Source organism: Neoarius graeffei, chromosome 5 (assembly GCF_027579695.1).
Source record: "Neoarius graeffei isolate fNeoGra1 chromosome 5, fNeoGra1.pri, whole genome shotgun sequence".
NCBI lineage: Eukaryota > Metazoa > Chordata > Actinopteri > Siluriformes > Ariidae > Neoarius > Neoarius graeffei.
The window spans coordinates 55,243,086-55,270,633 of record NC_083573.1 but is presented as its reverse complement, the minus strand read 5'-3'; the positions used below and the strand labels follow the sequence as shown (position 1 = coordinate 55,270,633).

The 27,548-nt window shown below is 39.8% G+C and overlaps 1 protein-coding gene across 1 annotated transcript; it reads left to right on the top strand.

The window, feature by feature from the left end:
• The first annotated feature begins 127 nt into the window (after positions 1–127).
• On the top strand, positions 128–27,548 carry LOC132886055 (syndecan-2-like). The gene is made up of 5 exons (XM_060920602.1): positions 128–497; positions 13,630–13,738; positions 20,976–21,142; positions 22,201–22,324; positions 25,445–27,548. Exons 1-5 carry the CDS (start codon positions 441–443, stop codon positions 25,606–25,608), a joined length of 621 nt encoding a protein of 206 aa, XP_060776585.1. The 5' UTR covers positions 128–440; the 3' UTR covers positions 25,609–27,548.

Genomic DNA, 27,548 nt, shown 5'->3' with positions numbered 1-27,548 from the left:
TGATACATTTAAATAAATAAACAAATAAATAAATAAATAAATGCGCGCCTCGGCCTCCGCACGCGCTCACCCGCTCTGTATTGACGTCACCCATGTCTAGGCACGCGCGCACGCAGACACACACACACACACCGCCCCCGGTTCACTCCAGCTTCATCCCGCTGAGCCACATCAACTACCGAGACACACTGACTGCTGAAACACACACACACCGCAGCCCCTCTGTCATGGCCTCCTTCTAGCATCTCAGTAATCGTCAAAGGAAAGCGGTGAAAGCAGCAGACTGTCCATCAGCACTCCGAACAGCACTGAGATTAACATCTGAGAAGGAGGGAAACCACCGATCCTGTAAGACAGACAGACAGACAGACAGACCCAAGAACCCGAGTGCGATCGGAGATTTGTTTGGGAAAAGCCCAGCAGGTTTGTGAGCAGGAATAATGAGGACCGGCTGGATGCTGCTCGCTCTGACTGCACTTTGCCTCCTGGGGAAAGAGGTGAGTTCAAACAGATCCGTAAAACTTAATGTTACTCACAACTAATACTTTTTCTCTCAGAAGAAAACAACACACACACACACACACACACACACACACACACACACACACACACACACTTCTGTTTTGTCTGCTTTCCAAGTTTGAAGTTCTGAAGTCCTGTCACATGTGTTGGGGAAAGGTTTAAAGTTTTTACTCTGTGTGAAAACTTCCCCAGTGCCCAGAGTGTGATGTTGATTTATAGAGCTGTCCTGCTCATGAGGATGAGCTCACTGAACACGGTCCAACCCAATATAGGCATTCAGTACCAGAAACAGTCTTGAAAAACAGAAATAACTTGATCTTCTTGACTCGAAGCACCATGATGACATCTCTCTTTTTATGTGTGTGTGTGGTGGTTAGCGCTGTCGCCTCACAGCAAGAAGGTCCGGGTTCGAGCCCCGTGGCCGGCGAGGGCTTTTCTGTGCGGAGTTTGCATGTTCTCCCCGTGTCTGCGTGGGTTTCCTCCGGGTGCTCCGGTTTCCCCCACAGTCCAAAGACATGCAGGTTAGGTTAACTGGTGACTCTAAATTGAGCATAGGTGTGAATGTGAGTGTGAATGGTTGTCTGTGTCCATGTGTCAGCCCTGTGGTGACCTGGCGACTTGTCCAGGGTGTACCCCGCCTTTCGCCTGTAGTCAGCTGGGATAGGTTCCAGCTTGCCTGCGACCCTGTAGAACAGGATAAAGCGGCTACAGATAATGAGATGAGATTATATATATATATATAGAGAGAGAGAGGGCGGCACACTGGACATTTACAGTGAGGATGGGTTCCTTTTTGGGTCTGGTTCCTCTTGAGGTTTCTTCCTCATGTCATCTGAGGGAGTTTTTCCTTGTCACCATCGCCACAGGCTTGCTCATTGGGGATAGATTAGGGACAAAATTGGCTCATGTCTTGGGTCATTCAGACTCTGTAAAGCTGCTTTGGGACAATGTCTCTTGTTAAAAGTGCTATACAAATAAACTTGACTTGACTTGGTACAGTGGTGTAGTGGTTGGCACTGTCGCCTCACAGCAAGAAGGTCTGGGTTCGAGCCCAGTGGCTGGCGGGGGCCTTTCTGTGTGGAGTTTGCATGTTCTCCCCGTGTCCGCGTGGGTTTCCTCCGGGTGCTCCGGTTTCCCCCACAGTCCAAAGACATGCAGGTTAGGCTAATTGGTGGCTCTAAATTGACCGTAGGTGTGAATGGTTGTTTGTTTGTCTCTTTGTGTCAGCCTTGTGATAACCTGGCGACTTGTCCAGGGTGTACCCCATCTCTCACCCATAGTTAGCTGGGATAGGTTCCAGCTTGCCTGCGACCCTGTAGGACAGGATAAGCGACTACAGATGATGTATATATATATATATATATATATATATATATATATATATGAAATTATGTCATACAGAAGTATGTAAAACAGATATAAAAGAAAGATTGGTTTTGTTGAGTCTGGTGGTATGTTGTATACTGATCCCATATAAACACTGTAAAGCCAAATTAAGCACTCTCTGTGCAAGGGTTTTTCCATCTATCTTTAGGAAATAATACATACGGGTAACTAGTTTTTTCATCAAAGACATTTAAACAGTTTTGTAGCCCTTCAAGTTTTTTATTTATATATCCTGAACTCAACTAAAAACAGAAACGGGGAATCTTTTATAGTGGTCAGATAATTAGCATGTGTTTAGATGTGTGTCCTTTGCTTTAAATGATCACAGTTTATCCCTAACCCTAAACAAGTTACACCACGTCTGTGACATTATTAGCTTGCTAATCATTTATGTTGAATAAATAGTCTCTACTTCAACGTTCAGAAGTCCAAGAATATGCCCCCAGCACCCCTATGGTAAACACTCAGGGCAGACACATTAACCTATCACTGGCCTTTCGCTTCGGGTGTCGTATTTTGTTTCTACCTTAAAATATATTAAGGATTTTATCAGTTTTGAGTATTTTTTTTAAATAAAATTGTGCAACAAACAGAAAAGTAGATATGTTTTTTAAAAAAATGCAAAGCTTTTTTCTTGTTCATTTGTTTTTACTTATTATTTCCTCCATTTTATTTGAAACAGTTATTGTTTATGTTTATGACCTATAACCTAAAGCAACCAGTTAAATAAAATTAATATAAATGTAACTCATGAACCGAACTTTCAGGAGCATCTAAGGACAGCAGCATCACACAGGTTAATCATTCAACCCCACAGAAGAATATTGCATAATCAAAGAGCAGGACAGACTGAATTTGATCCTATTCACAAATATTGGTATGTTTGGTTGCTGTGGAATTTGAACCATATTGACATCTTTGGACATGTGACACTGTTTAGTCCTAGCACTTTGACCTCCGTATAGGTCTTTTCCATATTTACTTTGAAACTGTTTAGCAAAATTATGATTGAGGTGGTTTAGAGTTTTGCTGTAATTGTGTTGAATTACATTTGAGTAAGGAATAAAGCAATGGGGTTATGTGATGCCATTTGCACACCAAAGTTGATTATTTTTCAAAAGCAGCATACCCTGAAATGCCCTCTTATCCCACAGCAATATGCCAGTGATTACATTTTTAAAAAAATTTTGAAAGGATGGCACATTGTGCGCATTATTTAATTATACTTAGATTTAATGTTACAGAAAGAAGAAGAAGCTTTTATTTTGTCACATGCACACTCAAGTACAGTGAAATTCATCCTCTGCATTTAACCCATCTGAAGCAGTGAACACATGCATGCATGCACACACAAGTGAGCAATGAGCGCACACACATACCCAGAGCAGTGCGCAGCTGTGCTACAGCACCCAGGGAGCAGTTGAGGATTAGGTGCCTCGCTCAAGGGCACTTCAGCCCAAGGCCGTCCCATATTAACCTAACCGCATGCCTTTGGACTGTGGGGGAAACCAGAGCACCCGGAGGAAACCCATGCAGACACGGGGAGAACATGCAAACTCCACACAGAAAGGACCCCGTCGGCTACTGGGCTCGAACCCAGAACCTTCTTGCTGTGAGGCGACAGTGCTAACCATTACACCACCGTGCCGCCCAGATTAGTTCCTGTTATCACTTATAACAGATTTAAACAGTTGTTCCCTCAATAGCTTCTCTTTTTTTCTCTCTTGTGAATTTAATATGACAAAAATATCACTGTTACTCATGTTACTGAGAAACTGTAAAGTCTTTCCTGTGTCTGAAAACTAGTTAAAAAAAATTATACAGTAAATAATTACAGATATAAGTACCTGTGATAGTTGCAAAGCACTGGCACTGGAGACTCCTTCCAAAATGCTCCATAATGTCTCCTGGAGCCTCAGGTCTACATGTCCCTGTGTAGGTTCTTACAAAGAAATGCTAACATATTAAAAAGAGTAAAGCATTTATATAATTAATATAAACCCATGATTTGCCATGCCATGGAAACCATTGTCTGAGCCATTCTGTTATAGAAGATTAATAAACACCTTCTGACTAGTTATATTTGAAATTTCGGCAGCACGGTGGGACAACATTTACAATACATTTGAAGACATAGTTAGCACTCTTTATAGAACATCTTAGAGATCTTTTATGTGATACTGTGTGTATGTGTGTTTTCGTTCTACAATGTGAAACAGAGATAGTTTAAATATAAGGATTAAACGCTCTTAAAATAAGCTTGTCTTTTTGCCCCGTGTTGCCACACCACTACGTTATCTGCTGTCTCAGAAACGTTGTTCTATGTAACGCTGGGAAATTCTTCCAAACTGACATTACAATAAGAATAAACAAACTATAAATTGTGATTTGTTTTTAAAGGAATGTGCCATCAGTTTCATTCGGTTTACACTTATCCCTGAGTGGAATGTAAGAAACACCCATCCACTTTTATGCGACATCTTTCATAAACAGAAACGAGCCTTATTAGCCTTTTCCTAAACATATTCCACTGAAGCAAGCATCTAAAAAAGGGTGACAACATATACAAAGCATGATGGAGAGTACTATGAAATGGAGATGTTGGGAAATGGAAGGATTTTTTTAATGGTGAAAACAGTGGTACAGAGCAGATTCTTAAGCTCTCAGACTTTAGCCACTTGGTTAGATGAGCAAATGGAAAGTTCTGTAGGGATGTTTTGAGGTCTGGATGTCTATGTGGTGAGCAGGACTACAAGAAAAGTGCTTTTGGGAAGTAAATGTGCTGGCTGTTTTTTGCATTCACTCAACCCAAGTCTGGGTTCATTTTTTAAGGATCTTTAATAAAGCTATATTTGATGGAGGGAGTGATAAAAAGAGTGAGGCAGTATTCTGATGAGGTGTGATCAATTTAGAACAGAATGTGCTTAACATTATGTTGATTGTGAAATTACAGCATCGAGTGTCTTTTCAGGGTTTACGGTTATTTAGCCCAAAAGTCTTTTAGCACAAATCCAAAGTCTCTTAGCACAACTCTAAGTTCTTTAGCACAAGCTCCAAGAACACTTAATCTTTATTATGAACACTTACTGATCATATTTAAAGATGTTTGATGGATTTTTTTTTAATGAAAGTCGCTGAGATTCTGATTGAAAACAAGCGATTGTATTTCCCCACGCCGCCATCTTGAAACCGCCATGTTTGATGTAGCCCATACGTTAGTCACCAATTCTCCCTCCAAATTATTTAACACAGCACGTCCCCTGCCACAGTACACCGCTACAGCCAACTTCCAGGTTTGTTTTGTCTTTATTAAAGTGCTAAGCTTAAATTATATCATATTTATTATTTACAATTTGCTAATTTGATAAAGAACGAAAAGTCAAGTGAAATTTACAAGATGATAAGAGTTTAAAGAAAGCTTTTTGTTTGTTCTTTATTTAAATTTTTTTTTACAACTTTAAGGTTTGTTATGGCTTAACTACAAATATCCAAAGACACCAAAGAATCAGATTTTCAGTCCACGTTTCAGGGATCAACAGCTGATCCTTAACATGCACAGCAGCAGAAATTCCGGCTTCCAGCCCCTAAGCAGTCATAATAAACCCCTTCCTATATCAGGATGAGGTTTTTTTTTTTTATTATTGTGACTGTAATCCAGAGTTGTGCTAAAGAACATAGAGTTGTGCTAAGAGACTTTAGAACTTGTGCTAAAAGACTTTTGTGCTAAATAACCAGATACCCTTTTGAGCACTTAGTAGGAAAGAACTCAAGAAGGGCTTGTTTATATTCCAATATTTGGGATAACTGGGATTTATTCCATAACATGGCTTTAATTAATGGAAATGTTGGTAGGCTTAGTCATTTTTAATATACAATGTGAACATGAAAAACAGGCAAGAAATCTAAAACAATAGTGTATCCACATCTGTAATTGCTCTGTAATCTTATTTATTAAGATGTAATGTGTGGTATTGGACACCTAAGCAAGTCTTTCAGCTTGTTATTTCTAGAATAAGTGGACACTGTTATTAAGCGTGCCTAGTTTGTTTGGATATATATGTTGTATTTCTTCCAGAAAGTGATTTTTTGTTCCATAAGTTTAACAGGGAACGTTATGCACGCATGTTGACGTAGTGGGGCTGCTGTAGACACGGTTGGGGGAAAGCTGATGTGTGACTCCCCAGGCCTCCTCCAAGGCCTTATATGGACATGCTTTTTTTTTTTCTTTTTTTCCCCCTCCAGACAACAGACACCTCCACACCAGATGTTTTTTGCACAGTGCAGATGTTCATCCTTCCTCTTTCACAGTAGCATGTGTTCCCAGATATTCAGTAAGCCAAGAATATGTACAAAACAGCAGAGTTTTATCTATTTAGTCAAAGTGTGTATCATTTATGTACTCAGCACATAACATTAAAGAGTACATTGATAAATAAAACCTTTTACTGCACGTCATATCTGATTTTAGTAAAATGTGTCTTTGAGTCTGCCAATGCTAGACAGTGTATACCAAAAAAGAACATTAGTCAGTTGGGGGCGAAATTGTTTGTTAGTTGTTCCTCTTGAGATTTTTTAACACCAGAAATTCTTACCATGATGACCAATTGGATTATATTCTCATCTCATTATCTCTAGCCGCTTTATCCTGTTCTACAGGGTCACAGGCAAGCTGGAGCCTATCCCGGCTGACTACGGGCGAAAGGCGGGGTACACCCTGGACAAGTCGCCAGGTCATCACAGGGCTGACACATAGACACAGACAACCATTCACACTCTCATTCACACCTACGGTCAATTTAGAGTCACCAGTTAACCTAACCTGCATGTCTTTGGACTGTGGGGGAAACCGGAGCACCCGGAGGAAACCCACGCGGACACGGGGAGAACATGCAAACTCCACACAGAAAGGCCCTCGCCGGCCACGGGGCTCGAACCCAGACCTTCTTGCTGTGAGGCGACAGCGCTAACCACTACACCACCGTGCCGCCGGATTATATTCTTCCATCTGAAAATAAAATGGTGGTAAGATGGCACGAAGTTGGTAGGCTGTAAATGTGAGCTCTTTTATTTTGAATAGCTGAGTCTGTTTTTCTCGTTATTCCTCTGCAGAAACTTTCAAGTATAAGCATTCCGCTCAAGAATAACAGTGCTCTTTTAAGTACAGGACATACTACCCTGAGATAGCAAATACTCTTATTTTGTCTATGTTTGTTATCAATGTTCAGCCTAATACAACATATCTCACTCTTTTTATATTATTATTATTATTTCTTTTTTTATCAACAGGCCTTTTTAACATTACATTATGTTAGTACGGGGTACTACATGTTTCTTAATCTTCCTGAAAACACATTTACACCATTCCAGCCTTGGCTAGATTTGAAAACAAACAATATTAACCCTCTTAGCAGGGTGATGTAAATTATTTCTGTTGACTTGGTGTCGAAATGATTTGCATTTCTTTTAGAGGTGTTGACAAACTCTACCTCATTACAAGCCATAATTTTACTATTGTGTATTATTCTGTTCTTATTATTACAGACACAATGACTCCTTCTCAAGGTTGTTCTATTTGTTTTGCAGTGCTTTACCATATTATTTAGACATTGTGTCATGCTACCTAAGTGGAAACGTCTGCTTTTGTGTTCCAGCAGCTCTTCTTTTCAGATCTTTAATTCATATTGTGCACAGGTGTGTAATGACCTCAGATGGGCTCAGTGTTTTGCCATAGTCAGGTGTGTTCTGTATGAGTTATTGTGGCACCAAGGCTCCTTATAAATGCCCCAGGTACGAACGTGAAGAACAATGACAAATGACGACCTTTAGTACGTGATATACTGTGCATAGACCTTTGCTGTAAACATAAAGGAGCCTTATTGATTTCTGGTGGCGCATATATATATATATATATATATATATATATATATATATATATATATATATATATATATATTAGTGCTGTCAAGCGATTAAAATATTTAATCGCGATTAATGTCGCGACTGTCGTAGTTAACTCGTGATTAATCGCAATTTAATCGCACATTTTTGTCACATAAAAAAACCATTGTAATTCTCTTATCAGCATAAAAAAGTGAATGGGCTTGCTTTGTACCAATGTTTTTTTTTAAATTGCAAAACATAACACTTCTTGACACAGCCGCTACAAAGTGAAACCTAAGCCGAGCACCGGCGCGGGGCTAGCGAGAGAACCATGAGTGAAGTGATCTACTGCTTGAGTGTCTACAACTCTAATCAGAGAGATAGATTACACAGTGACGGTAGCCTTGACATGCTTGATTATAATATAAAGTACACTATTATATTAACTTTAAGCTGTTCGTTGATAAATATTGCATTGAATCTGATCTTTACTGTTTCAGCTCACTTAACACATTTTGTACTTTTACACTTTCTGCCTGTTGATGCGTCGCGCTGTCCAATCAGAGGCGGCCAAAATTGCATATTACAGGAAGGATTTCTGGGATAGCATTGAGTTTACAGTTCAGAGGGATCTGGCTTCTTTAGACGCTGTCTTCTTAAAACTGAATAAATATTTAAAAAGAGCCAAATTAGCCAGTCTTTTGAACGGATCTTTTCAAAGAATGGATCACAAAGATGCGGATCCCATCAAAGAGCCATAAATCCCATCTCTACTATTGCGCCCTGCCTGCGCTGGTTCTTTTGGGGGGGGGAGGCAGAGGACTCTGGCTGTGCATGGCGTGGCGTGGCATTACAGTCTAGCTGCTATCGGTTTTCTAAGCAAAGTCTCTGTTCCAAGTCCCTGGCAGTTTCAAAAGCTTGTGAAAAACCTACATCATGTCACAGAGCGTTAATCTCGCGATAAAAAGATTATCGCCGTTAAAATTGAGTCAAGTTAACGCGTTAATAACGCGACATTTTTGACAGCACTAATATATATATATATATATATATATATATATATACTTAAAAGCCACAATGACTGGGGAAACATGGATTTTACAATTCAGCCAGGTTTTTTTTTTTAACCATATGAAATGGTTTGGGCAGGTCTCTGTACATGTTGGATTAAAAACCATCGGGGCTAGTCCATGAACTCAGTCCATCAGTGGTTGAATCTGGAAGAAATTTGTCCTGCTTTTTTCTTGTCAAGATGTGTGTATGTGTATTCACCTGCTCCACAGGTCTGATACCTCACCTTTCCATTTAAGAAAAACCCAGTCTTCCATTTAACAATGTTTTAAACCATGGCTCATGACCATATAAAGTATTATTCTAGCTGCCTGCACCTCCAGCCCTCTCTCATCCTTTTTCTTCCTGCCTTGTCTGTCTCTTTTCTTCTCCTCTCCCCACCTCTCTACTCAACGCAGCACCTGTGTGTAAGCAGACATATTAAGAATACCTTGCATGCCTGCGGTTTGAATGGGCTGTATTCATCACTGCTGTCGTTCTCCGGAGATCTCTGTGTGTGCGCGCACGTGCGTGTGTCGTTCTGTTTTAAAACACACGGACACGTATGTGTGTGAGTGTGTGCATGGATGAACATCAGTGAGTGGTCTCACTCTTTATATCTACTGCATTAAAAGCTCGGCCAGCTTCAGATCACAGGCACATCTGCGTTTTCACTCTTCGCCTGTTTTTCACACATTATACCCACCATACGAACAGAAAAGAGACACTTGGCTCTGCTGTAGTACAGATGGGTTTCTAAGTTAATTATTACACTTTTATTAGGCATGATGTGTGTGTTTGTCTTTCTCAGTCAGTAATAGCTGAGCATTTGGTAAAGATCTGAAGCTATTTTTATATATGAGAAGAACACTTTGGTACCACAGTCTGTTGCTGTTCCTTTTCACATTATAATATAAAAGTAAGGTATAAAACCATTAGATATCACGTTTGGTAACTAAATCATAATTTGCCTCCAGAAATCAGATCCTGAAGTGCTTTATTTGTTCAGTGTACACAGTGGGAAAATCAGTGAAAATAGCACCAGCATGCCTCCTAGATATGGCGTACCTTGCAATACACAGTCGAAGCAAGAATTTTTTTTTTTGTCTCTCTAAGGGGTTGCGCATATGGTAGCTCAGATATTGGGCTCAAATCACAACGAAGACCTTTTCTTATCTCTTAGTAAGTGTGCTATTGTGATCAGGATTGATTTCAGTGCTTTTAAACTGACAGTGTATGGAATGACTTCTCTGCATGATGGACAAAAATGCTTCCAAGAAATTGATTTAAAAAGGAGGAGATAAGCTCAGCCTTTGCTTGTGTGCCAGTATTAACTGATATTAAATTATACTGAGTAATTCTGAGTAAATCAGTGTTCTTTTTCGGAATGGACCAAAAAGGATTTTATCATGGTGAAGGATGAATTGATTTTATAGCAGCTTTCCATGATTCCCGGCCTTGCATTTCTTTCCAAGGTTGGTACAGTTTTCCCAGCAGCTTTATGGACTTTGGCTCTGGTTTAGTAACAGTTGGTAGCTTTTACATATTACTGTATATGTATGAGTCTGTGGAAACATCCACAGCATTAGTCCAGGGCTGTGAAACAATAGTGCTTTTGGATTTTGAGAAGAAGCGTAGCAGTCCAGTTCACTTTGTGCATGTATTAAGAGTGGCAAAAGCAGTCTGGAATGTGTGAAGGGGATGTCAGGAGTGTAATAATCATATTATAAGAGCATGTATGGTGGCCTGAAGCTAAAAAAAACCCCCACTGTATTATTTGAACAGCACGGTTCTGTAGACACCCGTGTGGTTTTGATGTTTGAGTTTTTGGCTTAATTCTGTCCGACCCGATGTGTGTTGTGCCACATCTGGAGGAATAATTATAACAGATCGACCCCAACCAGACTTAGATTTGAACTCTTTTATCTGACAGTGAAAGCTGTGACCAAACGTCAGAGTCAGAACTAGTACAGGCATGAATAGTGTTTTTGTGTTGTTTTAGTTAATGTGTCCTTACATCAAAAATGTATGAACTGTGTGGAACAAAAACAATACCAAATATGTGTACTTCTCTTTGACAAGATTTAGTGGCGTACTAGTCATGGTACCAGTGTGACGTTATGTCCTGTTTATTCTCCAAGTATTTGTTAGGACATTATGAGCAAACAGGGAGCACCTTCTGTCTGTCACATGAATGCACTGGTGAAGTAATGTCCACATAGAGATCAGTCAGGACATTTCAAACTTGCCCACTGATTTTTTTAGCCACACTAGATCTGCTATTTAGCTTGATGTCTAGCTCACCCTTTGCGCATACAGCACCAGCCAAAAGTTTGGACACAGCTTCTAATTCAATGTTTTTCTTTATTTTTATTAATTAAAAGTCACTTCATGTCTTAAAGTAATGATAGATGTCGTTTCTCTTTACTTAATTGAGCGGTACTTGACATAATATGGGTTACTATAGTTGTGGAATAGGGCTATTTACTGTATTTTTATTATTTACTGTTTGATCTCAAACACGTTAAGAAGGCAAGAAATTGCAGTAATTAACTTTTGACGAGGCGCAGCTGCTAATTGAAAAGCATTCCAGGTGATTACCTCATGAAGCTGGTTAAGGTAATGCCAATAGTGTACAAAGCGTCATCAAGATAAACAGTGGCTACTCGAAGAATCTAAAATATGAAACATTTTTTGTTTTTTAGAACACTTTTTTGTTGACCACATAATTCCATATATGTTCCATATGTTATTTCATGGGCGGCATGGTGGTGTAGTGGTTAGCGCTGTCGCCTCACAGCAAGAAGGTCCGGGTTCGAGCCCCGTGGCCGGCGAGGGCCTTTCTGTGCAGAGTTTGCATGTTCTCCCCGTGTCTGCGTGGGTTTCCTCCGGGTGCTCCGGTTTCCCCCACAGTCCAAAGACATGCAGGTTAGGTTAACTGGTGACTCTAAATTGACCGTAGGTGTGAATGTGAGTGTGAATGGTTGTCTGTGTCTATGTGTCAGCCCTGTGATGACCTGGCGACTTGTCCAGGGTGTACCCCGCCTTTCGCCCGTAGTCAGCTGGGATAGGCTCCAGCTTGCCTGCGACCCTGTAGAACAGGATAAAGCGGCTAGAGATAATGAGATGAGATGAGATGAGATGTTATTTCATAGTTTTGATGCCTTCAGTATTGTTCTCCAATGTAGAAAATAGTCAAAATACAGAAAAACCTATAAACCTACGTGTCCAGACGTTTTAAAAAGTACTGTACATTTAAAAGTAGTCCTTCAACACGCCTGGCTTTGGCAGGGCTGGAAGAAAACTTCTAAATCTTACATAATTTCAACGTTGAGTACTATTTTATTTGCATTATTTTTATTTTTCCTTGTGGTTGGCAGCCATATTTTGCACCACTTTTCCTTTTTTATGTACTTGTGTGTGGCTGGACGAATCTATCCTGTGAGTCTGCTTTGTTATTGTGCATTTGCTGTGGGACTTGGCAGCTGTGGGACGTGCAGCAGAATTGCTCCTTTCCATCTGTGTGTGTGTGTGTGTGTGTGTGTGTGTGTGTGTGTGTGTGTGTGTGTGTGTGTGTGTGCATACTGGGCCAGTGGTGAAGTACTGAATCCATGTGTTAAAGAGTTAGAGAGCGAGAACTGGAGAGAGAAAAAGGGAGCGAAGGGGGAGGTGTTTGACTCTGTTTGGCTAGGCTGTTTGGAGCAGAGAAGAGAGTGAGTGGCTTGTGAGATTTAGAGTTTCCTGTCCAGCTGTAGTGCTGGCACATGCTGAAAGAAAGTGACTCAGACCATCACACAATACCTTACTTGTGCTGCATCCAGGAACTCAGGAATGCCACTCTCACTTTCATATGGCTGACAGGAGTTTGTTTTGGAAGCAGACATATTATTCAACACACTCCAAGCAGCACATTCTTACCCTCCTGCTATCCAACTCGCTCTCTGCTAATAGGACTGATCCTCCTCCACACTTCCTAAAATCTAAACTTTAAATCGAATATCTAACTTATATAAGCGGTGTGAACAGCAGCAAGTGGTCATTTATTGCTTTTATTTTTAGCTTTGGAATGTGAATTGTGTTGAACTCATTTTATTGACCACAGGATTGATTTTGTCCCTTACACACATTCACACTTTTGTCACTGTTGTCAGGGTTTGAGCGCCTGCGTTTTCAGATTTCCTGAGGTGTTATATTGTTAAAACGAAGACTGGGTGAGTTTGAATGATGAAAAGACTAGACTGTCTGTAACACAAGGGTGTCACTTGGACAAAAAGAAAGCAAAAAACCCCCAAAACAAATCAAATAGAAACTGACTCCATATTCAGAATAAAGACTCTAGAGAGAATATGGCACTAACTCACACACTTTTTTCATTACTGTCTCTAATGCAATGCAAAGATGGTCAGTTTTGTGTATTTGAATGCGGTTTTATTTATTTATTTAGTCCGCCACTCCTCCCAGATTTTTTTTTTCAAGAATCAGCTTGGTGAATTTTCACTTGTGTTTATTTCATTTGCAATTTCAAGCATAAACCCAGTGCACGCAATATTGTGTGCACTGGGTTTATGCTTGAAATTGCATAAACCCACATCCAGCTTGAAATTGCTTGTCCAGCTTACCCTATAAGCTGAGACGGGACAGCTGGATGGTTGTCAATAAATTATTTTGTCAGTAAAAACTATTTTGAGACAAGTTATGACACCTTTGTCATGATCAGATCTTCATAACAGTTGTGAGAGCTCTTTATTTTAAACTTTAACTGAGGTAGTTTGTGTGCATCTATTCCTACAGGTCCTGGTGACGGGTCAGCTTGCCTCAGCTGATGATCTCTACCTGGAGGAACAGCAGTCTGGTGATTACTCTATCGATGATGAAGAATTCAACTCTGGCTCAGGATCAGGTAGGCCAAACTCAAGTTATCCTAAATCAATGTTCAATATAAATTCTACCAAATCACAGTGACATACCTCCGGTTAACATGAGATGCACACGGGCCACCGTGAGTCAGTACAACGTTGGACGCCGTGGAGTTCAGAGCTTTCTTGTGGTCTTCCTTCTAGAGCTGTGTTTTTTGGGTTAAATTCGGTTTTATACAGGTAATTGATATTTATGGATATATTATATTCCTTTTCCTATAGTTTCTATGATTTTTTCTTTTAGAATTTTACGACTTCTTTATGTTTTGGGAGTTGTTTTATTAATGTTAGTCACATGGACTCGTATAACTTCACGAGAGCTTTCATACCTCAGTTGGTGTAAAGCCTAACAAGGAAATTTAGGGAAGTAAGTGATATTTCCCTTAAAAGATTCACTAAGAAGGGAAAGTAAGTGATAGTTTCCCTACAGTCTAAATTCGTAATACTGTTATTCTACTTAAAAGTCGACAGTGTCATTAAAATTGGTAATAAAAAAGGGAAGTAAGTGTTAGTTACCTAGCAAAAAAAAAAAGGGAAAGTAAGTGATAGTTTCTCTACAAATGATCTGCAGTTGTATGACTTTTGGGAAACACTGCGTTCATAATCTTCGATCTAGCTTTGCTTCGAAGAATATTCAATGAGTGGCGTACAAGACTTGTGAATTCCCATTCACGCTGCATATATTTATTACTTGTTCGCAGTAACCACATACCGTGAAATTAATATGTATGACCCAGGAACCTCAACTGAAACCACATCCTCAGAAGATTTGAAAACTTCTATATCTACCATGTTTTCAGAGATGAAAACTGATCTGAAACAATATGTAGAACAGTTTGTTGCGACTGCCATCGAAAACTACGCTTATAATGAAGATTTCTGGAGTGATGAAGAGGAGGAACCTGGCGAGAATATCTCTAACGCAGATCTTGCTGGTGACTTAGAAAAATTTCTTTCTCAAGATAAAGATCAACAGAAAGAGAAAAATGCTGCCTCAAGCGAGTTCCAGGACCTCGTCCAGGAGTTTGCCACAAGTGAGAAAACAAGCCCACCAATCGATGACGATCTGGTGAAGATCATAGATGGTCTCATCAATGACAAACTACCCAAAGCAAAACTCAACGAGCTTACTGACAAATATGCCAGACCGGAAAATTGTAAGCTCTTACTGGCTCCTAAGACGAACAGGACTGTGTGGACTCAGCTTAAAGACAACACCAAGAAAGCAGATACTGGAATGCAGAGATGTCAACGGATGTTTTTGACTGCAGCTTATGCTATCCTTGATGCCTCGAAAACAGCATCCAGAGAAATGAAAACCAAACTAGTCCATGCTTTGGTGCTTATCCTGTCTGGCAATAGAGAAATCAATCTGAAGAGAAGAGAGCTGCTAAAGCCAGATCTCAATACCCAATACAATGCTTTATGCAATGCCTCAACTCCTGTTACAACAGAGTTGTTTGGTGATGACGTGGGGAAAGAAATTGATGCAGTGACCAAAGCAAATAAGTTGGGGAAAAAAGCTTGTACCCCTTAGGAAGAGTCGTGGTTCACACTTTCAGCCCTATGGCCAGGGAAGGTCTTCAGATCGCTTTGGCTCAGCGAGGGGTCGTTATGGCGGCTGAGGATTCAACAGGCCTTTTTTAGGGGAAAGATACGCCGACCGCAGGAGGACGTCGGCGAAGTCTGCATCCTACAACAAGAGCACTCAGAATTAACTCCTCCACAACAGGTCAGCTATGATAACTTGATAAATATACTACTCGGGTCACAACAGCCTTTTATAGCTGGGCAAATAAGCCATTATTTGAATGAATGGAGAAAGATCACTACTGATCCTTACATTTTGCAATGTATAAGCAACTGTCCCATTGAATTTGACTATGATCCCTCCTGTATCCAAAATGTCACTAACTATGAGCATAAAGTCTCCCCAGCTCAACAAGAGGCCATTGACAATGAAATGGAGACATTTTTGAACAAGCATATTATTGAGCCTGCAGTCCCAGAACCAGAAGAAGTTATTTCACCCATTTTTGTTACCCCCAAAAAAGAACCAGGAACGTTCAGGGTTATATTCAACCTTCAATCTCTGAATGACGTGGTTACCTACCACAAGTTTAAAATGGATACTGTTGAATCAGCTATCAAATTAATGAAACAAGGATGCTACATGTCATCTATAGATTTACACGATGCTTATTATTCAGTCCCCATCGAGCCCCAGTTTAGGAAGCACCTCAAATTTGTCTGGAGGGGTAGAATGTTCCAATATACGGCACTGCCCATGGGTTTATCCAGCAGCCCTCGAATATTTACCAAGATTTTGAAACCGGTATTTGCCACCTTGCAATCCCAGTTTGGACACTCGTGTCTGGGATATATCGATGATTCATTTTATACTGCGGATACACTTGCTCTATGTCAAGAAGCCACCTTGCATGCGGCCCAGTTATTCACTAAGCTTGGTTTTGTTGTACATCCCACCAAGTCTGTTTTTCACCCCTGTCAGTCTTTGGAGTTTCTGGGATTTGTTTTAGATTCTGCCCATATGAGAGTCACTATTCCAGAGAGAAAAGCATCCAAAATTGTGAGTTTGTGCCAGAATTTTCTACGGGACAAACTTTTCACCGTTCGCGAGGTAGCTTCGCTTATTGGAACTCTTGTCTCCACATTCCCTGGGGTCGAGTTGGGACCGCTACATTATAGATCCTTAGAGCGAGATAAAGACATTGCCCTACGTAGAGCTTTGGGCAGTTTTGATGAATGCATGTCCTTATCGAAAGAAAGCCGAGTAGAGTTGAACTGGTGGATATGCTCCATCCCTCACAGTTCTCGAATCATTGACCATGGGGTGCCGGATGTTGTCCTTAACACAGATGCTTCTGGAAGGGGATGGGGTGCTACTTCGGGCAGTTGTTCTACTCAGGGTTTGTGGTCGCCCGGGGAGGCTTCTTACCATATCAATGTTTTAGAATTATTGGCTGTCAAATTGGGCTTAAGATCTCTTCTTGATCAAACTCGAAATGAACACATCCATATCACTTCAGATAATACCACGACAGTGACCTACATTAATGCCATGGGAGGTTGTAGGGCTCCAGCTTGTGACACCATTGCAAAAGATATTTGGTCATGGGCGGTAGAACGTGAGAACTGGCTGTCCGCAGCGCATGTAGCTGGAATTCGAAATACCACTGCAGATCATTTATCACGCCAGTTGAACCCTGAGGTAGAATGGGAACTGAGTCCTAATATGTTCAGTAAGCTTACGCACTGTTTTGGTGTTCCTGATATTGACTTGTTTGCAAGTAGACTGAACCACAAGGTTAAGTCCTATGTGTCGTGGAAGCCCGACCCGCGCTCAATATATATAGATGCTTTCTCGTTAAATTGGGGAGAATTTGTTAATGCCTATGCTTTCCCCCCGTTTTGTCTAATTGGCAGGTGCCTACAGAAGGTCACCCTAGAGCAAGCCACCTTGATCATTGTTGTCCCAATGTGGAAAACGCAAGCATGGTTCACCACTTTACTAAGTCTGTTGATCGATCATCCTCGAGTTGTCCGAGTGACCAAGGGAATCCTCTCAAATCCACTGCACGGCAAGGTCCATCCACTGAGTCCCAAACTCCATCTTCTGGTATGCAGAATATCAGGAAGGAGTTCTCTAAGCACAACATACCTTCAGAAATTATCAAGGTCCTCCTATGTGCCTGGCGAGACGGAACACAGAAACAATATAACGTCTACCTGCACAAATGGACCCAGTTTTGTTTACAAAGGAAAGTGGATTCCATGCAGCCCACTGTGAATGATGTGCTCGAGTTTCTCCACGATTTGTACAAGAAGGGCTTAGCCTATTCCACTATGAACACAGCGCGTTCAGCTTTATCTAATTATTTAATGGGCACGCCCTTATCTGGAACTCGTTATACTGTGGCCAATCATCCATTTATTGTTCGTTATTTCAGGGGTGTCTTCAATTGTCGAAAACCTTTACCCAGGTACTCTGAAACATGGGATGTTGACGTTGTGTTAGATTATGTGAAGTTATTATACCCTTTGGACAAGCTTTCATTAAAAGAACTTACATTAAAGTTAGTGGGCCTTCTTGCCTTTTACCTCAGGACAGAGATGTCAAACTTTAGTTCATTTGGATATTGAATGCGTGAAGAAAACACAGAATTATTATTTATTCCAACTAACGGAGCACATGAAGCAGAGTAGACCAGGAAATACGTTTGATTCCTTCTATGTAAGAAAATACCATGAACAGGAATTGTGTTTATACGACACTAGAACATTATCTTCAGCGAACTTTGTTACATCGTCAGCCTGGAGACACAAAACTGTTGCTTTCGTATGTTAAGCCTTTTTCACCAGTTGGAACCAGCACAGTAGGTCGATGGATTAAAACACTTCTTGACTTAAGTGGTATAAACACTGCTAACTTTAAGGCGCACAGCACTCGTTCCGCTAGCGTAAGTAAAGCTAGTCAAACGGTTCCAGTAGATACTATTTTGAAACATGTAGGCTGGTCTGCAGAGTCAACTTTCCACAAATTCTACGACAAACCTGTTGTAACGAATGTTGCTTTCCAAAATGCTGTCCTGGAATAAACAATTGTTTTCTTGCAAGGATGGTTGTGTCCATAATTGTGCTTTAAAATCTCATGTTAACCGGAAGTACGTCACTGCAATTTGGTAGAATTGAAAATTAAACGAGACTTACCTGTAAGTTGAAGTTCGATGATAATTCTACCAAATCCGCAGTGGTACTGAGGGTTAACATGCCCTCCCTTAATTCACTCAACCCTATTTATTCCTAACTATTATGTCCACAACCTTTGAAGTCTGACTCACGGCGGCGCGTGTGCATCTCATGTTAACCCTCAGTACCACTGCGGATTTGGTAGAATTATCATCGAACTTCAACTTACAGGTAAGTCTCGTTTAATTTTCAATTCTTCATAATTTGGCTCAACTTTCTTTTCATGATGAATCGTTATGCGTTGTTAAAGGTAAGAAAATGGGAATTATATGTGATTAACCTTCATAACTGCATCCTCAGTTAAATCAGTAAACATTCTTTTTTTTTGTCCTCATTATTAACTGATCTTCAGATCTGAAAATAGAAGCCTGTGGCAGTCAACAGTTGTCTGTGAATGTTACATAAATAATAGCAGTTACCTATTAGTTACCTAGTAGGTATATGTATTATATGTTAAATAATTGTGGAATGGGGCGGCACGGTGGTGTAGTGGTTAGCGCTGTCGCCTCACAGCAAGAAGGTCCGGGTTCGAGCCCCGTGGCCAGCGAGGGCCTTTCTATGTGGAGTTTGCATGTTCTCCCCGTGTCCGCATGGGTTTCCTCCGGGTGCTCCGGTTTCCCCCACAGTCCAAAGACATGCAGGTTAGGTTAACTGGTGACTCTAAATTGACCGTAGGTGTGAGTGTGAATGGTTGTCCGTGTCTGTGTGTCAGCCCTGCGATGACCTGGCGACTTGTCCAGGGTGTACCCCGCCTTTCGCCCGTAGTCAGCTGGGATAGGCTCCAGCTTGCCTGCGACCCTGTAGAACAGGATAAAGCGGCTAGAGATAATGAGATGAGATAATTGTGGATGAGTCAATAATTTTTAATATTTGAAAGACTCTAAAAGGTTTGAAGGATAAATTTATAATAATCCAATTACTTGCACAGTAGTTTTAATTTAAGAACCAATTGTCTGAACCCAATAATAGAAGGGATTTCTGTTTCTGTTCATTCTATACATTTAGCCTTTGATGTAGGTGATTATACTAGTCTATGTAAGTGTTTTTCTAATCTTTATGTGCCTATCATATAAATCATCATGAAGTAAAGTCATATTTTATCCGAAAATGTTACAGTTTGTGCCGCACGTGTCCTTTCTGTGTATATAAATATTATTAAAATATTCCTTGAACATTTTAAAAGCACATTCTTGTTATATATGTGTAAACTTATAAACGTACATATTTGATCATATATGCACTGCCCGGCCAAAAACAAAAAGTCATCCACTTTAATATTTTGATGGACCACCTTTAGCTTTGATTGAGACGCACATTCACTATGGCATTGTTTCAACAACCTTATGCAATGTCACAAGATTTATTTCCATCCAGAGTTAGAATTAATTTTTTGCAAAGATCTTGTTTTGGAGAGCCCTTTGGTGGCCAGTGCATGTGTGAAAATGATTCCTCATGCTCCCTGAACCACTCTTTGACGATTTGAGCCCCAATTTTATTCCCGTGCCATCAGGGAAGAAAAAATCCATTCATGTAATAACCTGGTCATTGAGTACATTCAGGTAGTCAGCTGATTTCATTTTATTGCCACATAACACCACTGAGCCTAGACCTGACTTAATGAAGCAACCCCAGATCATAACACTGCCTCCAGAGGCTTGTACAGTGGACACTATGATGGGTGTAATAGCCAAGATAAGCTTCAGAGTGTGGTTACTTTTGACACAGCTCATTAAGGCTATAACAGTGAATCTGAAGGTACTGGTGTGACTTTGCAAGGCTGCTATAAACAGAAGGGAAGCCTGTTGGCACCTAGACCATGGCAACAGTTTGACGAGAGCACAGATGTTTCACCTGCGGTCAAACACGGTCAGCCAAGACCACCGTGCTCTTTCAGAAGACATCTGCTCCAAACATGATCCCTGCATTATTAATATATCAGCCCTCCCACCTCTCACCACAGTCACACTAAACCTTACACTAATGCTTATGAACACATTCTGAATTGCACATAACAGTGTGTTGATTGTGTTAAGTACTGACTTTAAATTTCTGTACACAGATTATTAGAAAATGTGCAGATTGTTAGCAAAGTTTGATGTGCAGTAAATTCAGAGCAAAATAACTGAAGGTATTTAGGCAAGTGGTGTCTCAGTGCTTAAAGTTCAAGGTTGCCAGTCAGAAGAATATGTTTGAATCCCAGCACCAGCAACCTGCCTCTGTTTCATTTATGTGCCATGTCCTTATTTCTCAACTACTCCAAAGGACACCTATCACGACTGACTCCAACTTCCTAACAACTTGGGACATTCAAAAATATTAATTTCACTATACTATACTCATATACGCAATTAGAAATGCTCTCTTACGCTTTAAATATTCTTCCTGCTTTAAATTATACCAATACAATAGTGTAGTTTGATACAGCACATGTGCCCTGTTTATTACCTTCAGGTTTTGTTGAAAGTGATGATGAGGATGTGCGGATAACGATTAACGTGTATAACATAAAGCCTACCCAGCATTTCACCGAGACAAGCACCCCAGGCCTGGAGATCACCTCACTTACTGTGCCAGACACACGGCTAGCCTCCACAGATTCAGGAGAGCAGGTCACAAAGGTAAAGTGCTTTTCCGTTGCATTTCTGAAGCCATATTTATTCATTTACTTTAGTGTTATTGGAGCTTATCATAGTCTGATCCTGCATGTCAAAATACACTCACCGGCCACTTTAATAGGAACTTGTTCTTGATTCTAAGACTCCTGTTCTTGGCTGCAGGAGTGGAACCCAGTGTGGTCTTCTACTGGTGCATGCTGAGATGCTTTTCTGCTCACCACGGTTGTAAAGCGTTGCTATGAGTTACTATATATTTCCTGGCAGCTCGAACCGATCTGGCCATTTTCCTGTGACCTCTCTTATCAACAAGACGTTTCCACCCACAGAACTGTCGCTCACTCAGTGTTTTTTTTTGTTTTTCACATCGTTCTGTGTAAACTCTGCAGACTGTTGTGTGTGAAAATCCCAGGAGATCAGCAGTTTCTGAAATACTCAAACCAGTCCATCTGGCACCCATATCACAGTGAAAGTCACAGAGATCACAATTTTTCCCATTCTGATGTTTGAAGCGAACATCAGCTGAAGCTCTTGATTTGTATCTGCATGATTTTATACATTGTGCTGCAGTCAAGGGATTGGCTGATTAGATAACCGCATACAACAGCAGGTGCAGGGTGTTCCTTATAAAGTGGCCAGTGAGCGTATGTGTTCTACTCATAAAGGAGACCTGCCTGCATTGCACTTGTTTGTAATCTGAATATTTCACCTCAGTAAACAGTTTACTTGAGCATATTGTTTTACATCAGCAATTTTATTCAGAATTAGTTTCATTTTTCCTGTATATTTCTACCATATTGGTACTGAAGCAAAGTTGAAATGCAGAACATCACTTTTAATTCAAATACACCTGCTTGTGTACAGGCCTGTAGTTTCCTTTTAAAGCATATGAATAAAAACAGATATACTGCAATTTGTTTTGTGAAGCAACACAACTACTGGATGCATACCAAACTCAAATAATTTTTCATACTCATGTTACATGCTGTTGTTGGTCTGTTTTCCTCTTTCCTTTTCTCTTTCTTCTTCAATCCCTGGGTCCTCCACACATATTTCCTGGTCAGATGGAGAAGCCCCAGGACAGTGACGTAGCCACCAGCGCTAGCAGTTCTCCAGACCTGGGAGAATCTGACAAGCAAAGTGAGGTGCAATCCGAAAACCTCTTCCAGAGGACTGAAGTGCTGGCAGGTACGTTCAGATTAGAATCAAATTATTTATCAGAGTTTTCTGCCATGATCAATTACTTCAACTAAAAATTAGGCTACATTTTTATCCCTCGCTGGCCAAAAGGTACTCCATCCGTCCGTCCCGGGAAGGGTACTCACCTTCTGAAATCAACTCCTCTCACAATTTTTGGAGGAATTTCACAAAACTTGACAGGATTCTTTGTTATATGTCAGTGATACACATATTGCAATTTCATTCAATTCATTCGCATTTTACCAGAGTTATGGCATAGTTGCCAGCGGGGGATATTGTGCTCTCAGAGCACTCTTGTTTTTTTAAATTAGGTACTGTCCTTACAAATGTACAAAGGCACTGTCTTTATAAATCACAAATGAAACATGTTTCAAATTCAAGCATATTTTTATCCTACTAACCTCAATCATACACTGCAAAAATTATATCTTGTGATGACAACTTGAATATAGACACATTTTTGGAATATTTCTCATGATATTATCTATGAACACATATGATTATTACTTCTACTGTTAGCTGAACTACAATCGCTCTCTTTCAGTAACTGTTTTATCCGAGTCAGGGCCGTGGTAGCACTATCCTAGGAACACATGACTGGAATAGTCCATGGACAGGATGCCAGTCTACTGCAGGGCATTAATCTTAACTAACTTATTATTATATGTTCTATTATGTTTATATATATATATATATATATATATACACCCTGATCAGCCATAAAATTATGACCACTGACATGTGAAGTGAATAACATTGATTTATCTCATTACAATGGCACCTGTCAAGGGGTGGGATTATTAGGCAGCAAGAGAACAGTCCGTTCTTGAAGTTGATGTTTTGGAAGCAAGAAAAATGGGCAAGCGTAAGGATCTGAGCGACTTTGACAAGGGCCAAATTGTGATGGCTAGATAACTGGGTCAGAGCATCTTTAAAACAGCAGCTCTTGTGGGACGTTCCTGGTATGCAATGATTAGTACCTACCAACTGGTGACAGGGTGATGGGTGTCGAAGGCACATTGATTCACATGGGCATGAAGGCTAGCCCATATGGTCCAGTCCCACAGAAAAACTACTGCAGCACAAACTGCTGAAAATGCTAATGCTGGCTAAAACAGAAATGTGTCAGCATAAACTTTTTTCAGCAGTTTGTGCTACAATAGCTCTTCTGTGAGATTGGACCATATGGGCTAGCCTTCGTGCCCCATGCGAATATAAAATATATCCCTCATCAAAAAATTCCCATGAAGAGCTTGGCCATGGATGGCTCACATGATATAAAATACTGTAGTTCCACCATTGATTAAGCAATGAATCTCGTGACATCAAAAATAATAATAAAAAAAGGATATCGTATGAGTCAGTCTGATGTCAGAACTGACGTCACAATTTCAAGCTCTACGGCCGACTCTAGTCACAGCTGTGGCTCTGCGAGCATTTCTGTGTGTGTAGATCTACGTATCATGATCATGCAAAAAAAAAAAAAGCGATAAAAAAAGCGGTACATTGCACATGCGCAGATCAAAGATTGCTCTCACGTAAACAACAAACATTGCCGCCTCCAGTGAGTTTATGCCGAGATTCAATAGAGTGCTCCGAGATGATGCTAAAAAGAGTAACACTGCCGTCTGCGTGGCCATCTTGGAAGTCACTCGCTCCAGAGCGCTCATAGAGTACACATCATAGAGTACACATTCACCGATTCGTTTCCGCGTTAGAGGGCTTAGAAGCTTGGATTTTTTAAGAATTTAGACATCTGAAGTGATGGAGCACTACTGTGAAGGTTTGGATAAGCAGGCACGGGAGCGTTATGCTGAGAAGGTACGTTTCATTGGGAATGTAGATCCATACGCTGTTAGTGAGAAGGAATGGAAAGCTGACCCCAGCCTGTTGCCGCATGTGACATACATCGATCTTGTGAACTATCTAGTGTTTCACCCAAGTCCATTTTGTGAACTAAAGCATGTGTACATAAACATTACTAGGCCTAGATCTTAAATGCCATTTGATGCAACAATGCACTGCAGTAGACATAAGCTACCTAATGTGACAAATATATCCATTAATCATTGCTGAAAGTACATAGAAAAGATAATAGTTTGCATCACATTTATTTTAGTAACTATGAAATTCAAGACAATATTAGCCTACCTGTCACAAAGTGATCAGAACAAATCCGGATACAGTCAAGTTGTCCTAAATTTGATCGGTTGATGGCAGCCAGCCACTGTCGTCTCCTCCGCTCGCTTTTCTCCTGTGCTGCAATTCCCTGGTTAGTCACGACTTTAGGGAGTCTGTGGAAGCTTTTGCCACCCTTTTCCCCCCAGCTAATACAGCCAACAATGACACACGTATTCGGCATTGTCACCCCTTTTTGCTTTGCTGAACAACAACAATGCACTGACACAGCGACCTTTGACTTCCAATATGGCCGCCGCTGGGGTCGCGCTGACCTCGAAGCACTCTATTTCAACACTTTTAGTTTGGAATTATTAAACTCAGGGCTGTGCCCTTCAGAAAATAGTACTATGCCAGTCACCTCAGATAATAATTTCAACCAGAGCCTCTCAGTGCATGGTATATTCGATTATTAGACAGCTTTGTCAGATGACATTAAAATAGGTAAAAGCATGAGTCATGCCTTTTCTGTGGCTGAATGGAACCGGTGGCTGTTATTTTCCAGCATGCTTCTTAGTTGATTAAGTTGATTTATAGTGTAGATCTCTAATAAGCCTGTTTCTAGACATTTTGAACTTGCCTTACACTGGTGGTAGACAATTTTGCTTCTTTCTTGAAATAAATGCAAACTTATCTGCCAATAGAGAAAAAGGGTTTAAAGCTTGGATTTCTTAAAATGTCTAACAGTTGTTTCAGAAATAGAGTTAAATATCCTGCCTCATTATAATTTATCATAAGCAGTGTTTGGCTTGACACTGAAGCAATACAGAATTTCAACTAAGTGTCAATATTTGTCTGCAAGTCTTAAGTGACTATTTATTCTAGTCATTTAATAACTTTTAACATTTAACACATTTTTGTAAAGCTGTTGGGCTAATTTTCATATTGTCATGCGTGATAACCTGACCAAATTTCTCCTTTTATCTGTAGCCGTTATAGCTGGTGGTGTGATTGGCTTCCTGTTTGCGATCTTCCTTATTCTCCTATTGGTGTACCGCATGAGGAAGAAGGATGAGGGCAGTTATGACCTGGGAGAACGCAAACTCCCGAGTACAGCTTATCAGAAAGCCCCAACCAAGGAGTTCTATGCCTAAATGAACAATTACATGCAACATTAACTTCCATATGACAAACATTTCCTCAGTCATCAAAAACAAAAGTTGGAATTATAAAAGACTGAGGAGGTTTTTATTGGGAACTTATTTAATAACAAAGATACAGTATTTTTGCTTCATAAAGCCAATCAGATATTATGTTTTTATTATGGATCATGACTTATTTCTCATGTGGTTTTTAAAAATTGTTGGAGAAAATAATGTAATATAAAACAATAAATGTCATGATTTGTTTCATCCGTAGATTACTTTGTGACTATAAAGGTACATATTTGTATTTTTTAAATATACAAAAGGTCTGAAATCTGGATTGTAAATGTAATTTATCCTTTATGCTATAATAATTACCCTGATCATATTTCAGCATCTCCATATCGATGTCAATATTGATCTCATTTTTAATTTAGGTAGTATAGAAAAAGTTGTTTTTTTTAAATAAACCATTCTCTCTTTTAAACCGTTCTCTCTGTTGGGGCTTGTAAATGTTTAGTGCTGTCAACACAAATCTGTATATTTTGTTAATTCAGTATCAAAATTTGGGGAAACAATTTTCAGAATGTCTTATTTGTTCTGAATTATTTTTTAAATCAAACCAAGAACAAATCCTGAATCAATCAAAATTAATATCTATCTCTCTCTCTCTCTCTCTCTCTCTCTCTCTCTCTCTCTCTCTCTCTCTCATATTGCCAGGTAAAGTAAACTCACTGTAAATTACTGTGTCATTATTTGTCATTTATTCCTTCTGGCCTTCTGGTTCTCAAGCCCAAGTTAAAATGCTTTTAAAAAATCCTAATCCATGACAGTTAAAGAGCAATTGAATTTTCCTTTTTAAACAGTCTTTTTTTTCTCCAAATTTAGTACTGCAAATTTAGAATGTGACTATAATAGCATTCCCGTCCTTAGCTCAAATAAGGGGAGTTATGTGCACTAAACAACTTCCGGTATTAAAATTATTGCACCAGGGACATTTGATACTGTCCACATAGTCATGAAACACTAGTCTTGGCCAGTAAACTGAGCCAAAACCAGCAGCACACGAGTGCATAAATGTTCACTAATGAGCTCTAATCCTTCCATTTCCATGGTATTTCACTTCTCAGAATCAGTCTGAAGAGCTAGCCACACACATTACTCTCCAGTCTGATGTTTGTATTGGTGTAAGAGTAGGTTGTTTACATGCTTTAGTCCAATTTCGTAACAAATACTAATGGTGAAATTGCAGCTTCTGAAAACCAGTAAATCTTAATGCAGAAAACTCAGTGGGGACTCAGATTGTTCAGTGATAAACATTCCATTATGCTAGAATGATTAATCAGATCGAATCCATGTGTTATCCAAAATGATTGAGTAACAACCAAAAAAAAAAAAAGACGCTGAGTGCTTCATGACACGGACAGTCCAAGCATAAGTGCACTTCATTTACACATTTTGAGTTTTTACACATACTGTCTTTACTGATAATGTTTCGCACATTTTAAAATGCTGAATTCTTGATTCCTGTTAAATATTAATAATTGTCATCATTGTCCAAAGCCTGTCCTGATTATTGTCATGATGAGTCTGATTACATATTTACATTCTTTTTCCTTTTCCTATTTCATTTTTGTTTAATTTCCTTTAAGGATATGGTTGTTTAAGTCAATGATTTATTTGTATATGTTAATATACAATAATTTATAGAATATGACTATTTATATACAACATATTAAATGTAATATGTTAAATACAAAACAATCTAGCAAAATGTATGTTCACGTTTAAATGCCCTTGAAGTGCCTACAGTTTTGAAAGATCGACAATTTAGGGCATTTGAAGACATTTGTACAACAAAATGAAGGATGGCGTTTCATAAGCATGGCTGATAAAGGAATGGTTATGGAGTTATAAAAACAGTGTTGTAATAAACACTACTGAATAAA